Raw genomic sequence first — 12,013 nt, forward strand, 5'->3', positions numbered from 1 at the left:
CGACAGTCTCAAATGGTGAGTGATATCCTTGTATTTCTAGTAGGTCTGTCGTCTAGACAGACTAAATTGGGTTAAGTAAAATAATTTTGTATTTTCCATCTTTCATCGCCCTATAACCTAATGCAAATAAAGTCTTTGTCTTTGAATTTTTGAGGCTTCCAAACGTGTGGTCATGTTGGACATGTGGTCATAATGGACATGTGGTCATAATTTTTGAAACCCTAGAGGTCTATAGAGAAGAAAATCTGTTCATCTATTTTATTTTAAAATTTGTCTTTAGTTAACAATGATGTTATTTGAAGATTTTCTTTGCCATTATTTATCTGCTTTTGAGCAAATATATATGTTACTTGAACTTTAATGCTGGTTCTTTCATGTGTGAAACAATTAGCTTTTAGAAGGAATCCATCTTAAAATACTTGTTGTAGGTACAGATCCCTTGGTTAACTTGGGTTTTTGGCCCCTGCGTGGGTCTTAATCTTCTGATCTCTTATTCTCACCATCCTTTCCAGTCTCAGTGATATGTGAAGCAAGGTGGTTGGTGGAATTTTGTGTATGATCTTTGATAGGTTACCAGACATGATTAACTTACTGTATTGGAGTGAAGAGCTTCTGGCTATTGTGATCATCACTGGAGTGCATCCTTCTGGCAGGGATATGGAAAAAATATATCAATGCTAAGCTTTTCTCTGAAGAGAATAGACTTGGAATTCTCTGGTTGATGAGAAAGGACCCCTAAACTGTGACAGGACCTGTGTGTAAAGTTTGCCTGGTCTTCATGCTCTAATGACTCCTGTGGATCAGTGCCAGAGTGAACTGTTGGAAAATGTGAGGTTCTTTTTCCCTTATGTGAGCTATGAGCCTCAGTATTACCCTCCAACTATCTATCAGCGCTTTCATTGGAAGGACAGTTGTTCAGATTTGTTTAAGCTTTATAAAGTCTTAAGTTTCAAACTTTTCTCAAAAAGTCTCATTCCTCAGTATCTTTTCACACTGTATGTTGAAAAATTTCTTCATTTTGATCTTGTTTTAGTTTGTCCCTGTAGTAATGATCCAAAAATTATGCTTTTGCTAGGAACATTAAAAATCCAAATCATAATGACCTATGGAAAAATTATTTAAATAGTGCCTTAAAAGAAAATACCAGGCCAGGCACCGTGGCTCACGCCTGTAATCCCAGCACTTTGGGAGGCCGAGGCGGGCGGATCGCCTGAGGTTGGGAGTTCGAGACCAGCGTGACCAACATGGAGAAACCCCATCTCTACTAAAAATACAAAATTAGCAGGTCATGGTGGTGTATGCCTGTAATTCCAGCTACTCGGGAGGCTGAGGCAGGAGAATCACTTGAACCCGGGAGGTGGAGGTTGCGGTGAGCCAAGATTGCGCCATTGCACTCCAGCCTAGGCAACAAGAGTGAAACTCCATCTTAAAAAAAAAAAAATACTGTATGTCCCAGGTAATTTGTGAATGTGCTTGTATATCATTGTGAAGGAAGTTACATAAGGCACACCAGAATTGGTTCACCATGTCTAAAGAGGCCAATCCTCGGTGGACAGTGACATTCTAAGCAGACTTGAGGCCATGAAGTTAGCATCCATTATCACACTAAGTATCTGAACTCAAAGGAATTGTGGATGGCCTTAGTAGTTGTCTTTCTCCTTTAAATGGATATCACATGTGCATTTTAGAGTGCTTTTTTCCATTGAACTTGAACGTCGGCATCTAAGAGATCTTCCTGAATTATCTGACTCATCTGTGTTTTAGAATCAGTTCTGAAAGTTGACTCCCATATCTTCGGGTTGTAGACACTTATTGTTTCTTCTCTTGCTACAAATAGGTTTTATAGATTTAACCAGAATCTGTACTAACCAAATTAATCCTAGGAATTATAATGGATTGCATTATCTGTAGGGGGATTGTGCAAGATTCAAGTGTTTGCTTGTGATTTAATCATTTAATAACTCAGAAAGAATGTGGCTTCTTCTGTGGTGGTCATGCAAAAAAAAAAAAAAAAAAAAATCCACTTTCCTGAGTGAAATGATAGGTGCGATAGCAGTGGATCAAAAACTGCAGCTTAAAGGCATAATAAGAATAAGTTAAGAATCTAAGAATTCAGTAAAATAACAGGAAATAAAATATAAAAATCAATAGCTTTCACATAAACAAACCGTAAAAGGATAGAGAACGTAATGGTTTTTTAATAACCAAAACCATTTACAATATCAACAAAAAAGTAAATGCTTAGGAAATGTGTAAGAACCTATTAGAGGAAACTTTTTTTTGTTTTTTTGAGATGGAGCCTTGCTCTATTGCCCAGGCTGGAGTGCAGTGGCATGATCTTGGCTCACTGCAACCTCTGCCTCCTGGGGGGTTCTCCTGCCTCAGCCTCCCGAGTAGCTGGGACTACAGGCACCTGCCACCACACCGGGCTAATTTTTGTATTTTTAGTAGAGATGGGGTTTCACCATGTTGGCCAAGCTGGTCTTGAACTCCTGACCTCAGGTGATCCACCTGTCTTGGCCTCCCAAAGTGTTGGGATTACAGGCATGAGCCACCGTGCCCAGCCTAGAGGAAACTTTTTGAGACAAGGTTTTGTTATGTCACCCATGCTGGAGTGCAGTGGCTCAGTCTCAGCTCACTGCAACGTCTGCCTCTTAGGCCCAAGTAATTGTCGTTTCTCAGCCTCCCAAGTAGCTGGGACTGTAGTCACACAACACCATGCCCAGCTAATTTTTGTATTTTTGGTAGAGACAGGGTTTCACCATGTTGCCCAGGCTGGTCTCAAAGGCCTGAGCTCAAGCAATCTGCCTACCTCTGCCTTCCAAGACATAAAATCAGATGTGAACAAGTGGAAAAACATACTCTGTGACTGGACAGGACAACTCAGCATAATAGATGAGCTAGACAAGTTGGTTCTAAAGTTCATGTAGAAAAACAGACAAGGAAGAATAGCTCCAAAAACACTGAAAAAGGAAAACTACAAGAGGGAACTTGTTCTATCAGACATTTAAACATTACATAAAACCTGTGTAATTAAAACAAACAGTGTAGCACTGTACTCAAATAGAACTGTGGAATAGAAGAGAAAATCCAGAAATAGATACAAGTGCCTATGGAAATTGAACATAGATGAAGGTAGTATCTCAAATCACTAGAGGTGGACATTTTAACAAAGAATGCTGCGATGAGGCCGGGTGCGGTGGCTCACGCCTGTAATCCCAGCACTTTGGGAGGCCAAAGCGGGCAAATCACAAGGTCAGGAGATCGAGACCATCCTGGCTACACAGTGAAACCCTGTCTCTGCTAAAAATACAAAAAATTAGCTGGGTGTGGTGGTGGGCACCTGTAGTCCCAGCTACTCTGGAGACGCAGGAGAATGGCGTGAACTTGGGAGATGAAGCTTGCAGTGAGCCGAGATTGCGCCACTGCACTCCAGCCTGGGGGATAGAGCGAGACAATGTCTCAAAAAAAAAAAAAAAAGGGTGCTGCAATGGCTATGTAGCCGTTTGGAATTAGACTCATGTCTCACACTAGATTTTTTAAAAAATAAACTCTAAATTGATTAGGAGTCTAAACAGAAAAAATTAAATCATACAAGTATTAGAGGAAAACATGGGTGAATTTATCTTTAAACTTGACATAGGGAAAGGGATTCTAACTATGACTCAAGATCCAGAGACAATAAAAGAAAATATTTTATTGATAAATTTGACTACATAAAACTTTTTTACAATTTACATGGGAAAAACACCACATAAAAAATCAAGAGACAACTGACAAACTGGGAGAAATTTTTTTCCCCATAATGTATACTACAGACAAAAGGATAACACCTTTAATATATAAAGAATTCTTAAAAATTGAGGAACAAAGGACCAAAACAACACTCAGACATACGAAAAGTGTTTAAACTCACTTATGGTTAGAGAAATACAATCTAAAACAACATTGAATTAACCATTTCTCACCTGTCAGGCTGACAAAAAAATTTATTTTATTTACTTTTGAGACAGGGTATCACTCTGTTGCCTAGGCTAGAGTGCAGTGGCATGGTCACTTCTCACTATAGCCTCAACCTCCCGGACTCAGGTGACCCTCCCACCTCAGCCTCCCAAGTATCTGAGGCTACAGGCATGAGCCACCGTGCCCACCTATTTTAGTGTTTCACCATGTTGCCCAAGCTGGTCTTGAATTCCTGGACTCAAGCAATCTGCTTGCCTTAGCCTCCCAAAGTGCTGGGATTACAGGTGTGAGCCACTGCATCGGCCAAAAAATTTTAAATATGATAACACATTCTGTTGGCAAAACTGGAAAGATGCTCTTATGTATTGCTGGTAGGAGTACAAATTGGTGCAATCCTTCTGAAAGAAAATTTGATCACACCCAATAGCTCCACAAATGCACTTACCTCTTGACCCACAATCCCACTTCTGAAAAATCTATGCTGAAAAATACATATTCACAATGTTATTCACTGCAGCATTGTTTATAAAAACAAAATATTAGGGAAAAAAACTAACTGTCCATACAGAGGAGAGCACATGAATAACATATAGTATATCTACATATATTATGCAGCTGTAGAGAAGAGCTTCAGGAATCTCTGAACTGATGTGGAAATCACAAGATATAATGTTAGCGGTAAAAAAAGCAAAGTGCAAAAGAGTGTCTATAATATACTCATTTTCATGTAAACAAGAAGGGAATGTTTTTTAAAATGTGTCTGCTTATTTGTGTAAAAGAAATACAGGAAAGAAAATCAGAAACTGATTTTGGTTACCTGTCTGCATGGAGTGGGTGGGGAATGGGTGTAAAGAAGTGGGTAATGAAAACAAGATAATAGGGATGAGGAAGAAGTGACAGTTCTTGGAATGTTCCTTTTTGTATAGCTTTGACTCTGAGAATCATGGTAATGTTTCACATACCAAAAATAAATAAATAACTAAAATCAAACAATGGGGAGGCACTAAAAATGGAGCAGAAGTAGTAACAAGTGAACCTAAATGTTTTACAAATTAATAACAGCTTTTTAGGTGAGAGGAATAACTAACCTAAGTAACTTGTAAAATATTATTTACAAGTAGTAAAATAGTATTTGACTGCATCATGTAGGTTACACTTAAAAAAAACTATACACCAAAATTGTACTTCAATTAATAGGTGTGTTTTTCACAAAGGTGTGGATTAATACTTCTGTAATTGCTTCATATTTTAAGATTGAAAAAATAACTAAATGTAGATGACGAGAGCCAAGTGTTATCACTTTTGAACAAAGAAGTTACAAATAAGGGAAGAGTAGAATGAACCTCAAGGTTTGGATTGGCATCTGGGCTATCAATCAGTATGATAAATGGATGGATGGATAGATGGTTAGGTATACTGTACTTCCTAGCTCTGTTCTCTGAGAACCCCTAGGAGTAGTGATACTCCTGTAGCAATGAACATACCTAGTGCTCACATCTTGGTTTCTAAATATAGTTCTCCACTGAAAGGCACTAGGGTTCCTTGCAGGAGAAGTTGATATCTGGGCTTGGGCAGAGAAAATACAAGATAAGTATAGAATATCTTGTGTATAAAAAAAATAAGGAAGTGCTTGATAAAGGATGGGGACATATAGGAGTACACAGGAGTTAATTGGAAGGAATTCCAGTGGTGAAAGCTGGAACAATTTGAGCAACAAAAGAAATAAAATAGTATTGGATTAAAACTCATAGAATGAAATAAATACTTATGAGTTCATATAGGTATAAATAAATATTAGGAAAAATAAACCATTTTTCCTCTGCTCTCGCACTACAACAGTCAACACAGAAGACTTCTGTGATCTCAAAAATATGTGGAGATTTCTCCCCACCAGCAAACAAGCAGTCAGTTCTGTAGTGGTCACCAGCTGGGTGTCCTCCGATTCAATTCCAACATGTCTACCTGGAGATAGCATCAGATCCTAGAGATCGAAAGCTCAGTCCCCAGCTGGGCGCGGTGGCTCAAGCCTGTAATCCCAGCACTTTGGGAGGCCAAGACGGGCCGATCACGAGGTCAGGAGATCGAGACCATCCCGGCTAACACAGTGAAACCCCGTCTCTACTAAAAACTAGCCGGGCGAGGTGGCAGGCACCTGTAGTCCCAGCTACTCGGGAGGCTGAGGCAGGAGAATGGTGTAAACCCGGGAGGCGGAGCTTGCAGTGAGCTGAGATCCGGCCACTACACTCCAGCCTGGGCGACAGGGCAAGACTCTGTCTCAAAAAAAAAAGAAAGCTCAGTCCCCAAAACTGCCCCCACCCGCTCAGATACCAGTTGCAAGTCTAGGCCTCTGGAACTTCTAACAAACCAGCTTCAAGTTGCGGTTGCCAGGACTTTGGGTTTGATTAATTTGCTAGAGCAGCTCATAGAACTCAGGGAAATACTTTTACAGATTTTTCTACAAAGGATATTCTAAATGATACAAATAAACAGCCAGGTGAAGAGATACATAGGATGAGGTCTGGAAGGGTCCAGAATGCAGGAGTATGTTCTTTGGCATTTTTATGGAAGTTTCATTACCCTGCCATGATTGATTGAACCACTGACCATTGATGATCAACTTAACCTTCAGCCCCTCTACCTTCTCACAGGGTGAGGTGGGGGGATGAAAGTCCCAACCCTCTAATTCTGCCTAGATATTTCCAGTGACCAGCCCCCATCCCAAAGCTACCTAGGAGCTGCCAGCTATCAAGTCAGCTTATTAGGATACAAAAAGACATCACTTTGGAGTTTCTGAGGATTTTAGGAGCTGTTTGACAGGAAATGAAGTCGAAGACCAAATACATATTTCACAAAATCACAGTCCACCCTTGGGTCTTCAAACCCTGATCCCTTACGTCAAAAGGATGTCCAACTCAAAAGATACTGCCACATTACTAGAATCCCATTCAATAATTAATAATCTAGTTCATCATATTGTATGAATGTCTCCCAGGGTGAGGCCACTCAGATTGGCAGGCTTCCTTTCATTCTTGTGAGGTTGCAAAAGCAGAAGTAGTCTCAGCAAACACAGAGCTTTACCATTTCATGTATTTGATATAATTGAGCTAAGAGGCAATGTCATCTCTTGCTCTGAGCCTCTTTTGAGGTGTTAATGTGATATTGGAATCCTCTCAGTTCATAATCCACTTACTCATTTCTTTCCTCTGAGCTACTGTTTCTTCTCTCTTAATAAGTACCCAAACTTCTCCACCTTTGGAAGGGACATTACAATCAGCCACTGTGATGGTCTAGATTGCAGGCAACAATACTACTCTAGCAAGTACCTCTTCCTCAGTGCGCCCCATTCAGATAGGGTTAGGTTACAGAGGTGCAGAACTAGTGGGCTCTTTCTACTATCAGGCAATATAGCTGTATTAACTGTTAGCCCCAATTTTGCTCAATGGGGTGAAAGCACAACCCATTCCCATCAGTCCATCAGGAATTCTGACCTAAGTTACAATACGTAGTTACAATTTCTTGCTTAGGAATCATTCCTGCTTCCAGCACATGTGGTTGCAGCCCTGATCCTAAGACCATTGCATCAGGTAGGGGAATGGGAAAAAAAAAGAAAAGGAAAGGTGAGGTGATGTGGGGGAAAAAAAGACAGAAAAAAGTATCTTGTAAGTAAGAAAAGACTGTCACCTTTATCCTTCAGGAGCTACTTCAGGAACCAAGGACAAAAGGCAAATACTTTTTAAGAAAAGATATTCTTGGTCGGGTGTGGTGGTCCACACCTGTAATCCCAGCACTTTGGGAGACTGAGGTGGGCAGACTTGAGGTCAAAAGTTCAAGACCAGCCTGGCCAACGTGGCAAAACCCAGTCTCTACTAAAAATACAAAAGTTAGCTGGACGTGGTGGTATACTCCTGCAATTCCAGCTACTCCAGAGGCTGAGGCACAAGAATCACTTGAACCCAGGAGGCAGAGGTTGCAGTGAGCTGAGATAGTACCACTGCACTCTAGTCTGTATGACAAAGTGAGACTCTGTCTCAAAAAAAAAAAAAAAGATATTCCTCTAGTCACTTAGGAAATAATAAGGCTTACAGGAGCTGAGAACCAGGAATCATGGATGAAAACCAAAATACATATTTTATAATATTGTAATAAAGGAGAAGGGACAGTACTTCCTTATAAAAGAATTCCAATTAATAAATGAAGAGAATAAAAGAAATGCAAAATAACCATTAGGCAGGTAACACTCACAGATGGATGCTAAAATCCGTGGATGAGAGTTTGAAAAGAAACAGAATAATAGCAAAATGTCAAAGTATGTCTCCCAAGATTTGGATCAATTACAAAGGGAAAAACAGTACCTTTAAGTGGAGAAACCCAGCAGACTTTGCCATGTAATCAATGTTACCATAACCAGTAATAAAATTTTTATCCACATTATGTACTCCCTAATATGATATACTGAGAAGGACACAGCATCACTTTCTGGTATTCTTGCCAGAAATGCATAACCTCCATCTAAAGCTGAGGAAACTTTAGTCAAACCCAAATTGAGACACATTCTACAAAATAACTGATCGATATTCACCAAAAGTGTTCTGGTCACAAAAGACAAGAATGAAGAACTGTCACACTTTAGAAGAAACTAAGGAAACATGGCAACCAAATACAATGTGGGATCATGGGATCCTGAAGGAAAAAGGACAATAAGGAAAAAAAACTGGTGAAGTTCTTATCAAGTCTAGTTTAGTTAATAGTATTGTACTCATGTTAATTTCCTGATTTTTGATCACTGAACCATGATTATGTAAGAGAAAAATGGATGAATGATATCCATGAACTGTCTGTACTGTTCCGCTTTTCTGTAAGCCTACAAAAATTATTTTGTAAAATAGGGACATAGATTATTTTCAGCAGTTTTTAACCTGGTTACTTGGATAAGCCTTGAACCTGAAACATTGCATGTAACAACTCTTTCTTGGTATTAAGCTTTTCTATTTTATAAATGCCCTTTGGATGGCTATTTCAGTAGAATCCAGTTAACGTGGAACTTTACATGAAAAGTAACTTTACTTACATGAGATGGGAAAGCCAAACAGTGTATTCATGATAGACAATAAAAAATAATAGCAAAATAACTTATTTTTGTCTTCAAGTTTTTACCACTATGGCAGATATTGTGCAAAGCATTTTACATATGTTATATTATTGAGTCTTAGAAGGATTGCTTGATATATCGATACCAGTATTTTTTTGCGGAGGGGACGGAGTTCCCCTCTTGTTGCCCAGGCTGGAGTGCAATGGCACAATCTCGGCTCATCGCAACCTGCGCCTCCTGGGTTCAAGCGATTCTCCTGCCTCAGCCTCTCGAGTAGCTGGGATTACAGGCATGTGCCACCATGCCCAGCTAATTTTGTATTTTTAGTAGAGCTAGGGTTTCTCCATGTTGGTCAGGCCGGTCTCGAACTCAGGTAATGCGTCCGCCCCCACCTCCCAAAGTGCTGGGATTACAGGCATGAGCCACCTCGCCAGGCCCTGATACCAGTATTCTTATTTTGTGGGTGAGGAAGCTGAGGTTTAGAAAGGTAACTTACCTAAGGACAGGCATGGTGGCTTCAGGATTTGAACCTGAACAGCCCATTCTCTTAATCATGCTAATCTATAGCTCCCTCCAAATGGGAGTGGTGAGCCTATTGTGACCTATGTATCTACCAATACTGAGCAGGTCTAGAAAACTGCTGTTCATTCTTTAGCATAGTGCTGTCCAACAGAAATATAGTATGAGTCACTTGTGAAATTTTAAATTTTCTAGTGGCTGCATTAAAAAGGCAAAAAGAAACATAAAATTAAATTTTAACTCTATATTCATTTAACCTGGTATAGACAAAGTATTGCAACATTTGATCAATATAAAAAGATATTTTCTTCTTTTTTTCACACAGTTTGAAATCTAGTGTGTATTACATTTATAGGCATCTCAAGTCTCACCAGCCACATTACAGGTACAGCCATTGTGACTAATAGCTACTGTATTGGATAGCACAGCCCTACAATGTGAGGTGTAAAAATTATGATGCACTGTTGGTTTTACATTCTTCCTCCTCTTTTCACAAACAAATATTTGATAGTTGACTCCTTTGCAAATATATATTAGATCTAAGTTTTAATTTGGAGCCAGGCACAGTGGTGTGCATCTGTAGTCTCAGCTACTCGGGAGGCTGAGGCAGGAAGTTCGTTTGAGCCTAGGAATTCGACACTGCAGTGAGCTATTATTACGCCACTGCACTCCAGCCTGGATGACAGAGACCCTGTCTGTAAAACAAAATTTATTTTAGTAATCATTTTTAAAAAATAAATTTTAATTTGGAAGTAAGAGTTATTTACAGTCTCCAAATGTGCAGTTCAAGTTCCATTGCTTATTGGAAACCTCTCATTTTTAGGACTAAGTTTGTTAAAGCCATGTGTTCTTGGACTTAATCGGCTCATAATTGGTGGCATATATCTGGGCAGCTCGTGAAATCTCACCTTTTAAGTTGTCCTCAGGAATAGATGGTCCCATGTTTTTTTGTTTTGTTTTGGTTTTGGTCCCTTTTTTTGTTTGTTTGTTGTTTTGTTTTGTTTGTTTGTTTTTTGAGATGGAGTCTCATTCTGTAGCCCAGGCTGGAATGCAATGGCATGATCCCAGCTCACTGCAACCTCTACCTCCCAGGTTCAAGCAATTCTCTGCTTCAGCCTCCCAAGTAGCTGGGATTACAGATGCCTGCCACCATGCCCGACTAATTTTTTTGTATTTTTAGTAGAGACGGGGTTTCACCATCTTGGCCAGGGTGTTCTTGAACTCCTGACCTTGTGATCCACCTGCCTTGGCCTCCCAAAGTGCTGGGATTATAAGCGTGAGCCACTGCGCCCAGCCTGTTTTGTTTTTTTGAGACAGAGTTTTGCTCTTTTCTCCCAGGCTGGAGTGCAATGGTGTAATCTCAGCTCACTGCAACCTCCTCTTCCTCGGTTCAAGTGATTCTCCTGCCTCAGCCTCCCGAGAAGCTGGGATTACAGCCATGCATCACCAAGCCTGGCTAATTTTGTATCTTTAGTAGAGATGGGGTTTCACTATGTTGGCCAGGGTGGTCTCGAACTCCTGATCTAAGTGATCCACCCACCTCGGCCTCCCAAAGTGCTGGGATTACAGAGGTGAGCCACCACGGCAGGCTCCATGTTTCAGTTACCACATTAATTGGTATAAGAGGAAGGTATTGTCATCTTGGAAGGGAAGATGACTGGAAGGTGGTATGCGGTGACTGGAAAAAGTGTGAGCGTGTTGGAACTTCATTGTAACAAGGCATGTCCTGTAAGCCAACTTGTTTCTTTTACTTGGAGGAATCAGTCTTAGTAGTTATCAGCTCTTTTTGAAATAACAGATTAGGATTCTTTCTGAAATCTTGTTGGCATCAGGGTTAGAGCTTAGTAAATTGCTATGGCTTTCCTGGGTGCTCTTAGATTCAATAAAATTTTCTCTTTCAGAATTTGGTGTTCACTTGGCAGAACTGACTGTAGATCCCCAGGGGGCACTGGCAATCCGTCAGGTAAGTCCAGACTGGCCCAATTTATAAGTAGTTTCCTTTTCCTTGGTAATGAAACTTTCTTATGGGAAAGAATAAGAATAAGGCCGATTTATAAATAACCTAGGATGTTGTGCCAGATTTAGATAGACTTCAGATGTATCGGACCATGTATATAGTTTTTATGTGTGAAAAAAATCTTTTTCTTGCTGTACTACTTGGCTTATTCTCTTCACAGCTGGCATCAGTCATCTTGAAACAATATGTGGAGACTCACTGGTGTGCCCAATCAGAGAAATTTAGGCCTCCTGAAACTACAGAAAGGGTAAGTCAGTTACTTGATTAGTCTACCTGAGGAGATTTGAGGGTCCATTTTAAGAGATTAGACTATCAACATTCTTTGACTGCATTAAGCAATCAAGACTAGGCAGAGAAGGAGATTGTTGGCTGGCATTGCGGGCAAAGGGCTATACATTAAAGAGCTCAAGTATCAGGCTGGTCTG

General features: G+C 40.1%; 1 protein-coding gene across 14 annotated transcripts in view; it reads left to right on the forward strand.

The window, feature by feature from the left end:
• The window catches only part of IPO9 (importin 9), a 52,452-nt gene that overhangs the window by 7,491 nt on the left and 32,948 nt on the right, over window positions 1-12,013 (forward strand). For 13 of the 14 annotated variants that reach the window (XM_078002604.1, XM_078002593.1, XM_078002592.1 and 10 more), the window contains 2 exons: window positions 11,473-11,534; window positions 11,749-11,835. Coding sequence is in view for 4 of the 14 variants with exons in the window: in XM_078002592.1 (XP_077858718.1) it covers window positions 11,473-11,534; window positions 11,749-11,835 (149 nt within the window). In the remaining 10 variants the exon portion in view is untranslated. Of the gene's footprint in view, window positions 1-7,924; window positions 10,160-10,983; window positions 11,535-11,748; window positions 11,836-12,013 lie in introns of those variants that run through there. The other variant, XM_078002620.1, reaches the window with a different exon arrangement.

Source organism: Macaca mulatta, chromosome 1, assembly GCF_049350105.2.
Source record: "Macaca mulatta isolate MMU2019108-1 chromosome 1, T2T-MMU8v2.0, whole genome shotgun sequence".
In the NCBI taxonomy this organism is placed as follows: Eukaryota; Metazoa; Chordata; class Mammalia; order Primates; family Cercopithecidae; genus Macaca; species Macaca mulatta.